The sequence below is a fragment of the Ixodes scapularis genome, unplaced genomic scaffold, assembly GCF_016920785.2.
Source record: "Ixodes scapularis isolate PalLabHiFi unplaced genomic scaffold, ASM1692078v2 PGA_scaffold0__279_contigs__length_252992795, whole genome shotgun sequence".
NCBI classification, from domain to species: domain Eukaryota; kingdom Metazoa; phylum Arthropoda; class Arachnida; order Ixodida; family Ixodidae; genus Ixodes; species Ixodes scapularis.
In genome coordinates, this window is record NW_024609835.1 from 82,011,724 (window position 1) to 82,032,480 (window position 20,757).

The 20,757-nt window shown below is 45.2% G+C and overlaps 1 protein-coding gene across 1 annotated transcript in view; it reads left to right on the forward strand.

The window, feature by feature from the left end:
* LOC115329979 (cholinesterase) overlaps positions 1–20,313 on the forward strand; it is a 36,170-nt gene extending 15,857 nt beyond the window's left edge. Inside the window, 3 exon segments of the mRNA XM_040205175.2 lie at positions 10,497–10,827; positions 13,356–14,538; positions 19,953–20,313. Of these exon segments, the coding sequence (XP_040061109.1) occupies positions 10,518–10,827; positions 13,356–14,538; positions 19,953–20,121 (1,662 nt within the window). The 5' untranslated portion in view covers positions 10,497–10,517 and the 3' untranslated portion in view covers positions 20,122–20,313.
* The last annotated feature ends 444 nt before the right edge of the window (positions 20,314–20,757 follow it).

Below are 20,757 nucleotides of genomic sequence, written 5' to 3' on the forward strand. Positions count from 1 at the left end.
GCCTGACAGTAACTTCATCTCCGGTCAAGCGCATAGTGTCATACACTCAACACAAGCTCTCAGTTTTGGGAGAAGCTAGAGACACTTGCATCGTGAAAGGCAAAGCGGAAAAAATCAAGCTCATTATTGTAGACGGGCAAGTAGCACCAATTCTAGGCAGGAACGCCTGCGAAAAGCTCGACCTTGTTAAACGCATCAACCACATAGATGCCGAAGACGACATCTGCAAGGGCATGGGATGCCTTAAGGGGTACGTGTACGATGCAGGCCTCAAGGAAACAGAAAAGGAAATGCAAAACAGGCCGCCAAGAAAGGTGCCATATGCACTCATGGACGACGTAAAGAAAGAACTCGACAACATGGAGAAGTAAGGAATAATCAGAAAAATTGACGAGCCAACACCTTTCTTCAGCCAAATGGTCCTGGTCAAGCAACGCGGCAAACTTCGTATTTGATTGGACCCGACCGACCTGAACAAAGTGCTCTTACGAAGACACTATCCACTGAAGAAGCTGAAAGAGATTGTCACACAAGTCAGGGGATAAACAGTCTTCACCTTGCTAGACCTCAAGAAGGGTTTCTGGCAACTGGAAGTATCGGAGAAAACAAAGAAATACCTTGCCTTCAGCACACCCTGGGGAAGGTACACCTTTCTTCGTGTCCCATTCGGTATCGCAACTGCTACCGAAGTGTTCCAGGAAGTCATATCACAGGTCCTACAGGGCCTAACGAACGTGTCGAACTCGATGGACGACATCTTAATCTTCGCCAACACGAAAGAAGAACTGCAGCAACACACTGACAAAGCAGTCCAGAAACTACGAGATGTTAATGCCAAACTAAACTACGACAAATGTGTCTTCAACCAGCCAAGCGTTAAGTTATTGGGCCATGTACTGACAGCTGTAGGGCTTAAGGTCGACAAAGACAAAATCGAAGCGATCGAGAGGATTGGAGACCCGAAGAACAAGACCGAACTTCAGCGACTCCTGGTATGCTCCAATATCTTCAAAAGTTTGTCCCTAACCTGGCAGAGAAGACAAGCCCACTCAGGAAACTACTCAAGCAAGACATAGCATGATTGTGGACTAAAGAACAAAGCATCGCTCTAGAAAAGATCAAGCAAGCCCTCAAGCAAGCGCCAACACTAGACTACTACGACACAAACGGCAAGATGACGCTCTCTGTCGACGCCAGTTCAAAGGCACTAGGAGGAGTTCTACACTCTAAAAAAAAAAAAGTGAAAGCCGTTTACAACTCCCTGTAACGCCGAACTGGAGCGCAGCTCTTGAGGAGGAGGAGGGGAGGGTACCGAGGGCCACGTGTTCTCGGGGGGGGGGGGGTCACGTGACCCCCCCCGAGGGCACGTGACCTTGGTGGGGTCACGTGGGGTCAAACACGTGCCCCCTCAGAGGTCACGTGACCTCGGGAGGGGGTCACGTGACCTCGGGGTGTCACGTGACTCCCCAGGTCACGTGACCCCCGGGTCACGTGACCAAAATTTTTCCGCTAGATTTAGCGGGGAAATTTTTTCCGCTAGATTTAGCGGGGAAAGTTTTCCGCTAGATTTAGCGGGGAAATTTTTTCCGCTAGATTTAGCGGGGAAATTTTTTCCGCTAGATTTAGTGGGGAAAATTTTCCGCTAGATTTAGAGGGGAAATTTTTTTCCGCTAGATTTAGCGGGGAAATTTTTTCCGCTAGATTTAGCGGGGAAATTTTTTCCGCTAGATTTAGCGGGGAAAGTTTTCCGCTAGATTTAGCGGGGAAATTTTTTCCGCTAGATTTGACGGGAAAATTTTTCCGCTAGATTTAGCGGGGAAATTTACCCATAATGCACCGCGCGGTTACGCCGACGGCGACGCCAACGGCGACGCCGCTCAAGCCGGAAACGGGCGCCTAAGAGCTGCGCTCTAAAAAGGGTATCACCTTACACCCTTTGGTCCCATATAATACACCCCAAAACTTCATTTCGACGTACAGCGCCCTATAGTCGAACAAACGGCACAAACTTTTACCAGGGGCTTGATAACGGTGCGATATAACTTATTAAATTGCTAAAGTACGTACCAAAGACCAAAGAAAGAAAACACGGAGCTTTTGTAGAACGGCCAAGAAAACTCCGATAATCTTTTTTGTAGTCAATATTACGTACATGAGCTATCTTAATAAGTTGTACCACACGGCTATCAAGCCCCTCGTAAACTTTGGGGCCGCCTGTTCGATTATAGGGCGCTGTACGTCGAATTGAAGTTTTGGGGTGTATTATATGGGACAAGGGGTGTAATAATACACCTTTTTTTTCTGAGAGTGTACTGCAGAATGGAAAACCCGTGGCTTACGCATCCTCCACTCTAACAAGCGCCCAGCAAAACTATCCACAAATCGAAAAGGGGGCATTGGCCATTAGATATGGACGCAAGAAGTTCCACCAGTATATCTACGGAAGACAATTGGAGATTAAAACAGATCATCGACCCCTAAAAACCATTAGCAAGAAGCCGCTAGGACAGGCACCTCCACGACTTCAGCGACTACTTTTCGATATCCAACCTTACGCTCGATCAATCCGCAACAAGAAGGGCAAAGACCTCGTCATTGCAGATTTACTTAGCCGAGATTGTCGCCCAACCGAGACAGCCGAAGATTGCACTCAAGACATGGAAGTCTTAGCAATCGTCCCGATGTCGTTAAGTACACTAGAAGAGTTCAAAGAATCCCTACAAGATGATGACTTATTGCAAGATGTACTGCAAGCTACCATGAATGAATGGCCAAACGACAACAAGATGAGAGAGACCGTGAAGCTGTTCTCGCCAATTCGGGATGAGCTCGTTGTGTACGAAGGACTACTCTTTTGAAGCGACAGAATCGTCATTCCAAAGACATGGCGCAAGAGAGTCTTGGAACGGGTTCATGCCGGACACCTGGGAATTTCTAGCTGTCTGAAACGAGCACGAGAATCAATCTGCTAGCTGGGCATGTCAGAAGACATCAAACGCCTAGTGCTTTCCTGCCCCGTCTGCGAGTCCAAACAGAAGAAACCACCAAGCGAACCTCTGATGATGAAAGAAGTGCCCAAGCTCCCATGGGAAAGGGTTGCTATTGACCTGTTTGACTTCAATGGGAAGACAAACATAGCCATCGTGGACAGCTACTCTGGCTTCATTGACTACAGTGAGTTACGAAATGCCTCATCAAGTAAAGTCATCGCAGCCCTCAAGCGATGGTTTTCAACTTACGGCATCCCAAGAATTCTGGAATCTGACAACGGAACATGCTTCGTTGCACGCGAATTCCAAGATTTCAAGAGAAAGTGGGGATTTGACCACGTTACCTCCAGCCCGAAGTATCCGAAATCCAACGGCTTGGCTGAACGTGCCATGCAAGTGGTCAAAAACATACTGAAGAAGTGTACAGAAGACGGAGGTGATGTACAACTAGCTCTCCTAAACTTACGGAATGTTCCACGCGATGGAGAATTGGGATCGCCAACACAGCGACTGTTCAGTCGGAGTACAAGAACCACCATTCCACTCAGTGAGACGTTATTATTCCCCAACATTGTGGAGAACGTACAGCAGAAAATGGCCGTACAGCGACAAAAACAAAAAAAAAAAAACATTACGCTGACCAGCATTCGAAAACAGCACCTGGGATGAGAGCCGGTGACAAAGTTCGGATGTGGGAAGACAATCGCCACTGAACTCCCGGAGTTATCGTAAAGAGTGCATCCACGCCTAGGTCATACTGGGTTCGAACAAGAAGTGGTCAATACCGACGCAACACTTCATTTATTCGACCAACACAAGCAAGATGGGAAATTCCGCGAACATTCGTTTCGAGCCCAACACAAGACCCAAAGGCCTCAAGTGGAACAACTCTACCAGAGCAGAACCAACCGGCGCATACCATCACAAGATCAGGTCGTACAGTCAAGCCAGGTGTACGAATGAACTTGTAACAAAAAAAGGGGGATGTGATGAGAGCATCCGCATCGCGAGATGCATCATCGAAGATTCACGCGCCAGCCCGATGCTCGGGAGGCTTCACGTTCAACCTGTTCAACCACGTAACCGTTCCTTTACTTAATTAAACTGATTTGTACGACACCTTAGTCGTCACAATAACCCAGCACGTACTAGACGGGGAGATCCACCTACTCGTGCGGCGATGTCGTGGCGGCACTTTCAAGACAGCAGAAACGCCCGCGCCGTCGTGCTTGTTTACTTCGACTACAGTGGTGCTTTCTTAGCATTTGTGCCACCGAATATCGCCCGGATTCCTTTTTTGGCGCATTCCATGAGTGCGCTCAAGTTCAAGATATTACTAGTGCGTACCGTATAAAGATGCGAATTTTAACGCGTTTTCATCACCCGAAAATGTGATTAGTGTTAGCAATCCTGAACGTTCGCAACGTCTATGTGATCAAGAAATTATATTTCTACGTTGATATATCGCTGCTAAGATTACATCGTCTTTTATAATCGTAGAAAAGGTATGTTACGAGATTTGTACTGTTGGCAAAGTAGTGTATTAAAGTCGTGATCGTGCAAGACGGCGTACTGTATATTTTTCTTCTTTTAATGCACTACACTGCAAGCGTATCCAGGAAATATAAATAAAGCTTGAGGTCATAGAAGATGGTCTGTCTATTTTCTGTTACGCAAGTGAGTGGCAGCCTCGTCCCCTTCTTTTTATAGGTACCGCTGAAACAGCTGAGGGCAGCGGAGAGGCGGCCGCCGTGCTGCCGACCCGCTGCGCTTGTTGCGGTGGCTGCAGGAGTGTACGCACGGCGCAGAGCGGTCGTTCCGGTCGCTTCGGTTACAAAGAATGCAGTCGTGGATAACGGTTAAAATGTTAAAAGGCGCGAACAAAACAGGACGAAAAAAGGCACACGTACGACACGGACAGACACAAAGTGGCTGACAGATGCGTAAGCCTGCCGCTCTGTATCTACGAAACAAAAAAAATTGTGTTTCTTGAGGGTTGTGTGTAATGAGCGATAGGAACTTTTATCACTTGCACGTGTTTAGGCGATTGGGATCAACAGTTTGAGAATGATTCGTGTTTTATTAAATCAGTTGGAAGTTGGCGCCTTTCCGTGTCGTACGTGTGTCTTTTTTTGTCCTGTTTTGTTCGCGGCTTTTAACTTTTAATCAATATGAACCAACTAGCCCCGACCAAAGTTTAGTGGATAACGGGCGCGTTGCAGACGTCTGAGCCAGCTTTAACACAGCTACTGTAGGCGCACAGCATATCTTCGTGACTGTACGCCGTAGCCGAAATCTCCTGCTCAGCTCCGGTGAGGACTTCGCGTCGTGCTTCGCCATGTTAGCAAGCGCAGCTGGGTTGCTTACTATTGTCCAGGAGAAATAGCTGAAGCTCGTTTCTCATTCGCTGTTGATTCGTGTGGTTGCATGCGGTTGCATGTGTGTGTACACGTCGTGTACAGTTTTCGTTGTTGTCGCAGCGCTTGCATTCGTTCGTAAGCATAGTGGTCGCTCCGAGCGCAAGTGTGTGAACGGGCCTTTAGTCAATCGCGAAAAAAAAAAAGCTTACCTATCATGCCTGTTTAAGAATATTTCACCATTTGCCTTCGGCGCTATCCACTTGAGAACGAGGTGCGCACTGTTACACAAAGCAGCTCACACAGTAGACACAAATCGTACGAATAGAATACGCAGGATGCGTTATATCTCAGTCCGCATATATGAGCGTATGCGTGTGTAATTTTTAGGTTCGTCTTAGTTTGGTCACACACACGCGCACACACACACACACCACACACACGCAGGCACGCACGCATGTACGCACGCACACATGCACGCACGCACGCACGCGCACACACACACACGCACGCACACGCGAACACACATACTCACACACGCACGCACGCACGCACACGCGCACACACACGCACACGGACACACGCACACGCACACAAACACACACACACACACGCGCGCGCGCGCACACACACACACACACACCTGCACACGAATATGAAGATTGAGAAATATAAATTACTCTGCTATATTCAACGGGAAATAATTCCGGAGATATTTATTGGATTTTCTCGTTTGACTCTTTGTCCTGACGAGCATAACACTTGAAAGGCGAAACTGACCCTGCGACACAGTCGCATTAAAACCACACTGATCTCCTATAGGCGGGGCTGCCGCAAAAGTAAGCAGTAATGTCTGATCTCCGTTAACTTTAACACAGGCACTATGTACGCATGATAGTGGAAGGAATAAACAAACAGTATCCCTTCCACTGTTTGTAACCTTCACATAATATTAGTGACGGAAGAGTCAAAACACGCAGAAACGCTCACGGCACCCTACAAATAGGAGCCGCCAGGGGTGGCCTTCTTTATTCTGACTAGAATTCCACGACACCGATATGGACGAAGATGAACATAGACCAAATATGCATTGGTGTCATAAACACTGGTATCCAGAGAAGCAATCAGCTGTCGTGTGAAAATAGTGATGAAGGGGGCTAACGGTAAAACAAAAAAAAACAGATGTGAAGATCAGTTATATGACTGCGTCCGTGTACAGCAGTCTGAAAACGTTCTATAGAACCTTTCAGGCAACATTTCATGGGCGCCGCCATCTTGACGTCACGTGACCCTGCCGCCATAGCCGCCCTTCAGTTTCTCGCCGTTCCTCCGCGTTGTGTGCTGCACCGGCAACTACTGGAGCTTTGTTTTCGCGTTCTTTTACGGTCCGCGTTGAAATCGTGTGTTTTTTTTTAGGTATTTTCGATATTTCGGGCTTTCATTTAATCATTTGATATCTATATTTCAACATAGCTCTTGTATTTTCTTTTTAATGAAATGGAATCGGACAGCGAATGGATCAACGATACAAGATTATGGCTCCAGAGACCATGTAAGTTCATCCGATTCTAACGTTTTTCTCGCTAATAAAGGGCAATCAACACCATTGCAACATATGCAAATTTCAACTGACGCAGTAAGGCAATCCACTCGTGCTTCTCGCTGCATGTGCGCGCTCGTTTCCGTAAAGCCGACCCGCATGTAAGCGATTTTGCGTGCGACGAGACGAGCGACGGCGACAACGACGAGAGTCAGCGACGAAGATTTCTCACTGTCGCCTCTTGCATCGCTCGGTTTTTTAAGTTTCTAGAAAACGTCGCTCACCGTTTTGGTCGCTTGCTCCCGTCGCTTCCATGCGGTTTGCCTCGTCGCGCGACTGCCCGAGCAACAGCGAAGCGGGTCTCCGTCGCTTGTCTCGTTGCTCGCCGAATCGCTCGCATGCGGTTTATACTTAATATCGAGGCGCCAATGGTTCAATGCTGTGTGCATGGAAATTAATTCAGTATAAACCGCATGTAAGCGATTTGGCGAGCGACCACACTCTAAGAAAAAATGGAGGAAAAAAGTAGCAACGGCGCGTCTTCCTCCCTTCTACTGACGCGACCCCAAGCGGTCACGAGAAACAGGGAGGAACGAAACGTTTTTCTCCATCTCCAGGCAGACGGGAGAAAGCTTTCGCCCTACCGACTCATCTTCTTTCGGTTTCGTTTTTCGAGCAGGTCGCGCACGTTGTTTAATAAATAGCTGTTGAGTTGATTGAGCTTCAGGGGCAGCAAAGGCCGCCTGTAATTCCGTCTTCTAGTCTAAACGTGCAGAACATTACGGTTGCATTAACGTTTTTATCACTAATTTAATCAAACGAGCAAGCGAAGCCGCTAGAAACAGCGAAGTTCCGGAGCAGTGCCAGCAGCACCCCGTACACTGAGGGATGGCCGTCTCCGGATTGCGGGACTGGCGCGGCACGGAACTATACAGTCACTACAGTAGCGAAACCACGCGGAACTGTGTCGACGTTTTCGACGTTATAGAAACCGCAGGAACTGCGTCCAAGACAGGCAGGTTTTGCTGCCGGCAGCCTGGGTGCCTTCCGTCCTGAGTTCGGTTCTGTATTCCGAAGCCGAGTGCAACCGGCGTTCAACGTGTTTCTGTACTTGTGCGTGTCAGAAACATAGCTGCAACATCGTGATGGCAGTGTTGTGGGTTGTGAACAGAAGACTGGAATTATCGCCGATGTGACCGTGTGTTCGCGTATCAGTGGTGTAACAACAAGATGAGATCGTAAACTGTCGGGCATTGATGCCGTTGGTCGGGCCGTGATCGGAGGAAGCTTGGTGTCGCAGGTTGACATTCCGCTTTACATTAAAAAGTTTAATACCACTTGAGGGATTACGTGCAATCGATCAACGTGCGGATAGTCATGTTAGAACGCTGGTCTGAACAGTAGAAGCTCCTATCGCTATCGTACAGTGGCCAACGTGACTGTCGGAATTGTCTCGTCCCCGAGAGCGATTGAGCTCTGGGGCAAGGACTGAACAGTACGAAATCGTGACGGAAAGTACGTATATTTACAGTATGGAATTTCGGCATTAAAAAACAATAGTAGGTAAAATCGAAAAAAAAGAAGCTACCCTTTATTTTTCTGTTTAAATATACTACGGTTCCTGGAGAAACTGCCCTACAAGTGGCGCGCTGGGATGAGCGCTAGAACTTTTCGGGCTCGCCACGGTGTAGCTCCGTACACTTAACACCTGCCGCAAGTCGCGGCTTTGACTGCATTCAAGTTGATCGAAAAGCGATTTCTCAGCCCGTGAAGCATCACTTCCAGCTGAGTGAATATCCGCTCTACAGAGATTAATTCAAGACGACAATCGCAGCTTTGCGCGAACAGCACAAATAGAAAAAGCAATAGAAATACAGGCTACGACGTGCCGTGTGGGGAAACAAACTCATGGCCTCGAGCCGCATTGGAGCGGCTTGATTTATTGGCTTTAAAATAATTACGGTATGATCGAGCATTTACTTTTTAATAAGAGATTAATCCCCTGAGCCATTCAAAATACTCTCAGATGTATGACATTGCTGGGAAAAAATCAACATGCTGGCAGTATTTTTTATTGCTTAGGGAGTCACCGAAAAGTTCCGTACGTTCAAAACGACCAGTATAAAAGACGGAAACGCAAAGCGCGGGTGTAGTGTTCGGCTGAGTGTGGTGTCCTGGTGTATTGATATTTGTGTGTGCCGTGTCTGCCCTCAATGTATGTTCACCTGATGTTAGTAATAAGCGTAATGTGTGTATAGTAGAGGATCCCAAGCACAGTAGTGGCCTGAGAAGAATTAAATATTTTTTTAGAACATGAATTGGGCGGTACCTAGCGCCACCTAGCCTAGCTACTTGCAATTACTCTGCTTGACCCCGCCATCTGGTGGCTAGCGAATTAACCTTTCACGCTACGCAATAAACAGCGGCTTCGAGTTTGTTCTTTCGAGAGCGGCTTTTGGTACCGCGGATTGAGTTTGCCCTTGTCCGTGATGTGCGGTTGACGAAGGAATTGTGACTCGAGGAACACCAAAGGTAAGACGCAAAGTGCGCGAAGTAACTGGGTATCGGTTGTCTCCGTTTAACATCGCAGTGCTGTCGACAAGAAGACTGAGTAACTGCTTTCGAAACGCAAGTTTCTGTATTTGTGGGGGGAATTTGGCTTCGGAAATAAACACAGTTTGCGGAAAGTTCGTGTTACGCTTTTATTTGCTGCTGCTCTCGTCTTGTACAAGAGACGTAGCGTCCTCGTCAAGCCTTATTGGGCTCTATTTGCTCGAATCGGGGCCGCCATATTGAGATGCAAGCGACGGAGGAACTTTGCTCCCCTGCTTAAGGGACGAAAGTTTCTCCCTTTCTAAAGGAACATAGGTTACAAGACCGTTCCTCCCCTAAGGGAGGACTATCCATACCCTTTTTTCTAAGAGTGCAGATAAGCGACGGCGACGGGCTTTGCTGTCGCTCAGTCAGTCGCGCGACGAGGCAAACCGCGACGGAGCAAGTGACCAAGACGGTGAGCGACGTTTTCTAGAAATCCCAAAACCGAGCGATGCGACGGGCGACGGTGAGAAATCTCCGTCGCTCGTCTCGTCGCACGCTAAATTGCATGCGGGTCGGGTTTACGGAAACGAGCGCGCACCTGCAGCGAGAAGCCCGACTGTGATAGACATACTGCGTGAGTTGCAATTTACATATGTCGCAATAGTGTTGACTGCCCTTTATTAGCGACAAAAACGTAAGAATGGGATGAACTTACACGGTCATTGAAGCCTCATAATCTTGTATCGTCGACCCATTCCCTGCCCAATTACATTCCATAAATAAGAAAATACAAGAGCTATGTCGAAATATAAATATCAAAGGATTAAATGAAAGTCCTAAATATCAAAAAGGCCTAAAGAAAATACAAGATGTCAACGCGGAACGTAAAGGAACACGAAAATGAAGCTCCGATAGTGGCCTGTGCAGCACACAACGCGGAACAACGGCGAGAAACTAAAGGTCGGCTATGGCGGCCCGGAAAGCGCGCGAAGGTCGCGCTGACTGGTGGCAGCTCGAGTAACTGACTCGCTGAAAGCGTCTATACATTTGTTTTCGTCCCTTCTATTGCAGGATCCAGGTTTCTAAAAGAAGATGAAGGGGCAGAGGAGTGCCTACCTGTTTCTTCTCACTTGCGTGGCACTCGCGGCTCTGGCTCACGCTGACGACGACGGGGAGGGTCCTGTCGTACACACGACGACTGGCTGTGTGAGGGGATTCCGTCAGCCGCAAAATGGAAAAACCGTGAATTCCTTCACTGGGATTCGGTATGGCAAGGCCCCTGTTGGGGCCCTTCGCTTCCGGGAGCCACAGCCTGCTGAACCGTGGACCGGTGTCGCGGACGCCACCAAACCGGCTCCAGCGTGCACCCAGGTCAACATCGATCCGTGGTCGATAGCTCAAGGTGAGGCTTAATGACTCTCCATATCCCCCCTCCCCCCGCCCCCTCTCTCGCATGCTTTGGTTTCCGCACCAACAAAAATCACCGCCCTTTGAATCCGTATGGTTCATTTGTGCGCCTTCGAATACTTATGTGCTGCGGGTGCCTCAAAAGGTATCCTGCAATTAGTAGTAACAAAGCAGTGCGATGCAGTTTCCAATTTGAAACATTACTCATGTCGCACTCTGTAACCGGGGGAATCGGAAAGCTATTTACCGAGATAAAGAACTTTTCAGCGGCATTTCATTTTTATTTAATTTCGTTTATTTGATTTTTAAGGGTCCTCTCTTGAGGTTATTACATGAATCGGCAATAAATAAATACTACAATTTAATAAAATAAATAATAAGAAATAGAACGTACCACTGTTTATAAACATAAATGTCAGAAAGAATAGAAGCGAGTGGTAGACAAATTACACCGAGTAAAAAACAATAAAATTGAGTAGTTAATATCCCCAGGGGCAGTAATTGAGAGAATCGACTCTGTGTGACTGTTCCAGTTCACCATCGAGAGCAGTAGGAAGGAATTTTTAAATGCGGAAGACGAGCCGGATATGAGCTGAAAATCGTAGGAGTTGTTAAGGTGACGAGACAACCGTGCACAATTATTCAGGAAATAAATTTTCACAGTAGGATGAGAGGTGATAAAAATTATGGAGTAAGCAAAGATTTCTGGCTTGCGGCGTGCTTCAAGAGTGGATAAGGTTAGGCTTGTTTTCAGTGCAGCGGAACTAGCCGTAAAATCATAATTAGAAAAAAAAAACAAAAAAAACAACAAAAAAAAAACGTAGCGGAATTATCGGTTTTGAACTGCTTCAAGCTGAGTATTAAAGTAATTTTGGTGGGGTTTCCAGATTGCAGCAACGTATTCTAATTGTCGAATTAAGGTAGTGTAAACCAGTTTTCTTTATTTTGTGGAGGGCTGCACTCAGTCAACGCCTAATGTAGCCAATTATTTTTCTTTCTTTTTTTTTTGCGTCGGAGGAAAAGATAATACTGTGGTTAAATCATATCGTATCGGAAGTTAGGATGACACTATGATATTTAAATTTATGAAATGCACTGGATGGGTGAAGGGACTCTTTAAAAATCGGACTAGTTTGCGCTTAGATTTATTTAGTGACATCAGCCGTTGATACATCATTGATAAATGCTAACGAGGTCTTTTTTGAAGGAGCGCCTGCCTATTTGGTGTAGTGATTCCGCGATACAGTACGTAAAAATCTGCAAAAATACGTATGTTTGAAGAAACTGAGTTTGGAAGGTCAATAACGAATGCTGAAAAGGGAATAGGACCAAGGACTGCGCCCTGAAGCACACTAGATGTGACGGAAATTAAATTAAAATCATGGTCTTTTAACTTTTAATACCGTGTACTGTATTCGCAACGCAAGAACACTGCGTATGAGCAATATATCTTCAGGATCTAGATGAAGACAACAAAGTTTGGGAATTAGACGAACATATGAAACGCAACCAAAACCTTCGAAAAGTCTAAGATAAATAAATATTGCATCATGTATTATTACGAGATTGAGGGGTACGATGACGACAATGTGGAAATTCGACAAATTGTTTTTCGCAGCAATTACCAATAGGTCCTCTCAAACTAGTACTTTGAGACCGGAAGAAACGCGAAGAAACTCATTGAGGAGCACACCCTTTGGCTCGCATAAAACCGGAGCAGAAGGGATAATTTAAACACAGCTTTCGATGGGCTCAAAAACTCCGGGATGGCACCAGCCAATATAAAATAACTTTAATTGACATTTTAAGCAGTGTTAAACACGCGTTCTCCTAAAAAAGCAGCAAACGTTCGTTTCTCGTTTCTTGTTTACGTTGAAAAAAATCCAGTTAAATGTTACAGTCCTGCGAAAAAGAAAACAAAAAAAAAAAAGAAAAACAGACACAAAAACACGTTTTTGTCACATCTCTGAGAATGAGAGGTGTTCATACCTGGAAGTTACATTTAGGTATTTTAATAACATGTTTTGTTGGATAATTCGTAATTTAAATGAAGTGAGTGAAAAAATGAACACAAAACTACATTATACGAATTATACCTGATGATTCGACACGATCACACTTGTTCCAGTTTTTTTATTCCACTATACACCCCGTCCAGTAAAATCATGATGACGGACGTTGGCCCATCCGCTAGTCCTAAATGCCTGACAAATTTGTATCAAATTTTAGATAAACACGCAAAAATGGACCTTGTTCCTCTTGCCGTTCTCTAGAAGACGTAACGAGTTCCCTTTCCAGTTCCACCAACGCCAGAAGAAACGGCGGCGTTTCTCCGTTCATCGCAAAAGGAACGGGTTCTTGAAATGTTGCTCCTCGAAACTCCGTTTCATATCACACTGATATTTAGCCAACTTACAAGTTTATACAGATATACATCTGTGCATTAGGTTTTCGATCGAAACGTGTCCAGTTTCCATAGAGCTCGCATAAACCACGTGACTCGATCATGAATATCTTTTTCAGACAGCCCTGTCCATACCGAAGACTGCCTGTTCCTGAACGTCTGGAGTCCGGCGAGTAGTAACAATGCTTCGGACCTGGCAGTTATGGTGTGGATCCATGGTGGCTCATCATCTTTCGGCTCGTCGTCTTTGAACATCTATGATGGTGCACTGCTGGCAGCTTTCGGTCATGTCGTGGTCGTTTCCATGAACTACAGGCTAGGATCCTTGGGATTCTTTTATGGAGGCACACAACATGCCCCCGGAAATCAGGGGTATCTTGACCAGGCGCTTGCTTTGCATTGGGTGAGGGACAACATAGCCGCTTTCGGCGGAGATCGAGAGAGAGTGACCCTTTTCGGTGAAAGCTCAGGTTCAATCTCCGTGGAGTTCCACCTTCTTTCGCCAATATCCAAAGCACTTTTTCAGCGGGCTGTCATGCAAAGTGGAGCTATGTGTCGTTATGCGTCGAGGGCCAGTGACCCCAGGCTACTCACGAAAGTACATAGGATGGCCATGTATCTCAATTGCACCAATACCTCGGAGCCCGACTGACGCCTCCACGAGAATTTGATCGAGTGCTTGCAGCAGGCAGATCCTGTGCATGTCAGAGTAGCAGAAAGATTGGTTTGTCCCAGTAACTTATGCTTCGGAACAGTCTTTGGGGTGCCCACCCTCCCTAGTGATCCTTGTGCAACAGAGTATCAAGGAAACAAAGACATATTGATAGGTCACGTAGTTAACGAAGGTGGAGGTCTCGTTTCCGGTTTCTTTCCGGGTGTGTTCCTTGCTGACTGGCCCAAAAACTTGACGAAAATTGAGACGTTTCTTTTGCTAGCGCCTTTGCTATCTCCTCCGAGTCCTCAACTTTTAGACGAGCTGCATGACCTTTACACACGTGATCTTGGAGACAGAGACTTTGAGAAGCTGAGACGAGCGGTTCAGGATGCTTGGGGCAACAAGATCATAACGTGTTCGTCAAAAGAAACTTCAATGAGGTTGGCAAGTAATAGAGATTACTCAGTCTTCTATTACATATTAAACTACACATCTTCGAGTTCGCCCAAGAAACCCTGGTATGGGATGACACACGTTGACGATGTCCTGTATATCTTCGGAAGGCCAGTTGTGGAGAAGGCGTCTTCCGATGACCAGACTTACAGCAGGAAATTGATGGAATTGTGGACTTCATTTGCTAAGCATGGGTAAGTGAACGTTTTTTTTTTGTATTAATATTTTTGTTTCCACACATTCTGTGCCCCGCTCCTTCCGAAAGCCGCAGGGAGGGTAACGTAAATTCTGCGCTTTCCCTTTCCTCTGCAGGGAAACCAACAGGGACTTTCTTGGATAACTTCTTTGTGTTCGTAGCATAACGCAAAAGGTGGAAACAAACAAAAATCAATAGAAAACGACCAGGAAAAAATAAAATTAACACAAATCAGAGGTATGGTGTGACGACGTCATAGTCCGGCATTTGTGATCTGCATTCCCTTTACATTACTAAACCATTTTTTATTTGCTTTCGCTTTTTTTTTCAATTTCTTGGTGTTTGCTCTCATTTTATGAATCCAATACATGATTACAAATGTGGTATAGTTGTCTAAATTCCAAGGTTTTCAGTATGATGAACTTTGGAAAACCTAACGTTAGTTAGGACAAACCAGGCGTTACTAAAAAAAAAAAAAAAAAACTACGTTACTTGTTACTTGAAAATAAAAAGAATGCGTTACCGTTCTACGTTACCTCAAAATAAGATGAACGCGTTACCGTTACCGATAAAAAGTGAGGGACGTTACTTTTGCTCACTTTTTTAAATTTTGAATGATCGTGTATTTATGTCTTTGACTTTACAGGTATGCATAAACGCCATTTTTCAAGAAACATTATGTTCATGCAGACAGTGAACATAATTACTTTATATCTTTTTGCGGTTTCACCTAAATACTCACTAAAAACACAAATAAAACGCAAAAAAAAAACAAAAAAAATATCAAGTAATTTTTAGTTTAAAGCTTGACTAAAAAATTCAGTGTAGTATCTTTTTAAATTGTGGAAAGAGGGCTTAACGAGTAACCGAACTCGGTTGACCACTACTCGAAATAAGTAACGCAAGTACGTTGCCCGTTACTGTTTTCAAAAAATAACGAGTACGTTAAACGTTACGCAAAAAAGTAACGCGTTTCCGGTAACGCCATTACTTGTAACCCGTTACCGCCATCATTGTGCTCAACTAAAGGGTCTAGTAGTGCTCCGAGGCTTATGGAATTGAGGAAGATATAAAATATTTTCCCTTGGGTGTCTAAATATTCGTCGCAAGCTAGGAACACCTTTTCTCCTGGTTCTTCGGCACGCGATTGATGTTATCAAGAGTCACGATATGAATTATCCGGACGTAGATCCGTGTCTTGCTGCATGTTCCATAGTAGGCCACGTGCGACACGTGCACAATGTTCTGTACTTGCTTCAAACTACGAGAGCATATTTTACTAAAGCATATATACAACATTTATTGGGTATCAGCACATTTTCTCTCCTCAGCAGCATGACTTTAGGAGCGGCCTCTCGACAGTCACTCAGCTTTTTGAAACTTTGCACCACGGGACTCGGTAGTAACAACCTGAAGAAAGGTGACTTATTACTAATCGAGCATTCAAAATATTCCGACCGCGTCTCACACAGCAAATTAATTACAAAACTAAAACAAAAACATGTCACATGCGAGGGACCCATCGTCAGCTGGATAAAAACTATTTGTCAAATCGTTTTCAACTCCTCCAACATAAGAAAGGGGTATCAGAGACCGTCAGAGTTATTTCCGGCGTCCCAGATGGCTCCGCCCTGGCCCCAGTTCTCTTCCCTCTCATCAAAAATGACATAACTAACAACATTCCTGTTAATATTCGTCTATTTGCTAATGACTGTAATATATACCGGGAAATAATCTCCTTTGACGACCCTACAGCTCTGAATAATGAATTTAATGATCAATAACTGGTGCTCCGACTGGCAGATGACTCTTAAAACGTTAAAAAAATCTCTTTGTATGTCTGTAACAATAAAGAAAAAGACTAATTCTAAACTTCCGTACGGCCTCAATGAACTAGCACTTTCACGTGTAATTCAGTGTAGACATTTGGGTCTAATACAGGGTGAAACATGAAGACGCCAGGCTCTTTAAATCGACCGGAAAATTCGGTTTCTTAACCTATCGCGCTACGACTTTGTGCAGCGTTGCCCACAGACGGTGCATTTATTTTGTAAAATTTGCAAAGAGCGAACTTACCTGAGGAAAAAGTAAAGGAAGGAAAAGGCTTAGCTCCTATTGAAACGCAGCGACGCCACCGGTCTGCAAACAACACGCTGCCGTCTCGCACTGGAGACAAGAGATAGCGCAAGCGGTCGCGACGCCAACTGCCGCCAACGAACGAGCAGACGACGCCGAGAGCCGGCCCTTTTGTAGACTAGGAACTGCAGTTCCTTGCTGTTACCGCGCCTGTCTTTTTCCTTTCTGCGACTGTCGCCGCTTGCAGAACGCGCGCCGCTTTTGAGTCGAAAAGGTTGTCTGCTAAAGACGCTGGCACTCGGCGCCGTATGCTAGTTCGTTGGCGGCGTTTGTTGCGCCATCTCTTGTCTCCCGTGCGAAACGGCGCCGTGTTGTTTGCAGACCAGTGCAGACCGGTGACGCGGCTGCGTTTCTATATGAGCTAAGCCTTTCTCTATCTTTACTTTTTCCTCGGGTAAGTTCGCTATTTGCAAGTTTTACCAAAAAAAAAAAAAAAAGCATCATCTGTGGGCAATGCTGTACAAAGTCGTAGCGCGATAGGTTAAGAAACCGAATTTTCCGGTCGGTTTAAAGAGCATGGCGCCTCCTTGTTTCACCATGTAATCACCTCCGTCTTACGTTGGAATTGTCATGTCGTCTATGTAAAAACACAAGCCTTCAGAAATCTCCTTCCCTTGAAAAGACCACTGGAAAAAAATTTTCACTTTTTGTTAGGCTGTTTTACTTTTTGATAAATATTTTGCTATAGGGTCTCGTGTACTTTTAATAAAGCCAAGAAACGCAACTATTCGAAACCGAAACCTGTGCACAGAGGTCGAAATACGTGGAGGAGGTAGGAGACTGTGCCGGAAGTCACGTGGCTACACCCGACCGCGTTTTTCCTCCTCCGTTTTTATTTATTTATTATTATTATTTTTTTTTTTTGCAGCAGCAGCAGCACACGACGCGGGTACCGTTTGCCGTGCAATTGCTTTACGGTTATGTTTGTTCCGCTTGCTGTTCTGCACTTCAAGATGATTTCTTTTGTACATTGAAGAGTTGAAAATGAGTAGTCAGTGCCCGGCGGTGAATACCCCTCATCGGCTCCAAAAAGAATGCTCCCCAAGACGTTGCGTGAACAGCCGCCTCACAGATTCTACATCCGAAAGTGGCATTGTGCGGCAGAGTCTGTACAAGTTTCCGAAAGTTCAAGGGGCCAATGGCTGGCTGCAAATCCTGCGGAACAATTACGGGCACCGCGGAAAGCGGACGCTACCCGATTTATATGCTCCTTGCATTTTGTGCACAGTGACTACATTGAGTTCGTAAGTGTAAAAAAGGGGGTCCCATGCCATTTAATACAGCAACGTTTCGTCCACAACACTTTTCTTTCAGTGATAATTGTAAAAAATGAATGTGTAAATATATCAAAATGTTTCACACACACACACACACACACAAAGAAATAGTTCGCCCACTCTCGGGATTGAACCTGGGTCCCCTGTGCGTAAAGTGGACACCGTTCCACTGAGCTACACTACAACTTTAAAACAGTCGGTTTTCCTAACAACATAGACTTGTAAATGTCCTTGGCCATAGGCAGCTTCCTATCGTGGAGCTCGAAGTACGATAGTTGAACACGGTAATGTTCAGGCAGACGAAGGTGAACTGCTCGTTCGTAATAATGCAGCTGGTCTACCGTTCCTAAAGGTCGGAAAGTTTGCTGCCAATGTTTCTGCAGCAAAGACACTCCCAAGGCTCGAAGTCGGGCATCACCAAGGATTGGCCACCTATACGCACCTAGTAAAGGAATCGCACGCATGCATATTCAACTCGAAGTACGCATTTCGTGCTTAACGTTTGCGCGTTTTTTAAGCTCTTACCCATTCGTGTTCCTAAGATGAGCGATGTCTTCAGCCTTTAGAAGGGGCGACGACTCGGCGACGTCTTCGTGAAAATCGGCTTGGTGGTCGGGCGTGTCGTACGGAAAGAATCCTAATCGTTTTAAACGGTTCAGATTTTCTTATTCGAAGGAAGACAGATTCGCCAGTACCGCTAACGACAGTTCTGAAGTAGAGGTCCCATTTCCGTCGTCCGCCGTCCAAGCCGTCCAGCCCGCTAGTTGCACAATACGCGATACGACGCCCTTGCTGAGAATTACGCAGTGAAGGCACCGAATGCTTTAGTTGTCTGTGCAACTTTTTTTTTTCAATCAACGTATTTGCAGATTTTTAGGAGCCCCCAAAAATGGGTTCCATTTTTTTTTTAATAATGAGTGTGCGCCTTCAATGACCCATCTCTTTCATTACACTTGGTGGTTGTGTCTAAACCTTAGAAAACTGCCCATGACCACGCAGAAGAGGGTGAGCGCGACTCAAATGGGCCAGTTCTCGATCGGCGGTTTTCGGACGAAAAGAAACCGAATTTCAAGCCGCGAATTCGGTTCTGGGTTGTGAGGCTCCCATATATCATGTACAACTAAAAACCTCGCCGAGCATAAATACCCTGGCAGAGTTCCTTTAATAGCCACGACAGCCCCACAACTCCTGGCTTACACAAGTCTAGTTTGCCCCATACTAGTAGACGTTATTACTGTTCGGTTTCATCACACAAAACTAACATATCTGAACTAAATGATATACGATGTATGTCAATTGGATTTATGTAAAATAAGTATATGCGCACGGACTCACAACCTAAACTTTATGAAAGCAGGTCTTTTAACCTCAGCTAGCAAAGCTAAACAGCTTATGCTGAAATTCTTGTTCTGTTTTCTTAAAAATACCTTTAAAATTGAGAAATCCAAGTATGTTTCGTTTTCTAATACTAGAGCAACCAGGCATAAGCACAGTACTACCTTTTCTGAATATTCCTTTAAAAACTACTGTTTTGGTACTATTTTCACCTAAGTCATCAAGGTATGGAACAAACCAGTGCCACAATAACCCGATCTTAGCACATCTATACGCTTTGTCAGGTAAGAATGAGGGATGTAAGATTACCTAGTTTTTTTTTTTGTTTTTCATTGTATAACAAGGGCTCACCTGCTTTGCTTTTTATTGTATCTCTGCAATAGATATAAATTCTGATTTTGTTCATTTTTAGACACTGTACGTTACATTTATGTGTATGTTTTGACCTTGAAGTGACAACTATGATGCATGCAATTTTCTCGAGTTTTGTGTCCTTTCCTGCTATGTCCCTCTTGAGACTGGCAGTATTTTCAAATAATAAATAAATAAATAAATTGAACAGTTCAAATCTTAAGAGACATGTACCGCATGACATCTGATTATATTTGAGCTACTCTCGTGGATTTAGTCTAAGTGTAGCTCTGAAATGCCTTTGTTTCTGCAGAAAACAACATCTCGTGGAAGCGTACCACTGGCCCCAGCTTATGCCTGGTAACTTTGCTGCCTTGAAGATCACCAACAGACCGCCAGAGCAAGCAACGCTCAACTTGGGAGATCGATGCCGTTTCTGGAGTCGGTTGCATCTGCATCACAACCAGTCTGAGCTCTCGTAAATTTCGCGAGAGATGTCGGTCGGCTCAAAAACGAGGCTGATTTGTACGCGAATAGAATAAAGTTTCTGATATCCTTGGCAATGTACGAAGACAATGTGGCGTCCTTAGCTCGCAAGTTTGTTCTTCTGAGAACGTCCAAAGATAAAGCTAGCAGACTACCGACATCTGCGACGAGAGGGTCAGCAAAGTAAACTATACCCGTTTTCACCTTAAGAAAAAAGCAAGTCTTGCGCATTGTTCATACGCGGCGCGAAATAGTTCTTACGAGATTTGGTTGTTGGAGGAAAAAGCGACGCTTTTGGCGTTGGAAACGTGTACGTCTGAATAAGATAACATATATATATTCTAACATTCACCTGCATGTCTCTTAATTATCCGCATAAAAGGGAAATTTAGTAATGGTCCGCGTGGCGCCGGACTTTTTTTTACTATGGTTCCTGAGGTGAAAACGGGTATAGCTTCATTGCGTGCATTACGTATATAACACATACATATATTTATAAGGTTTGTATGCTCACCAGTTGCAATTCCAGGCTATAAAAATTAAGGTGTCTTTTAAATTATCTTATTCAGCTCCTGTAAGCTTCCTGAAGTAGTGATTTAATGGGAGATATATTTCACGGATATAAGGTTGTT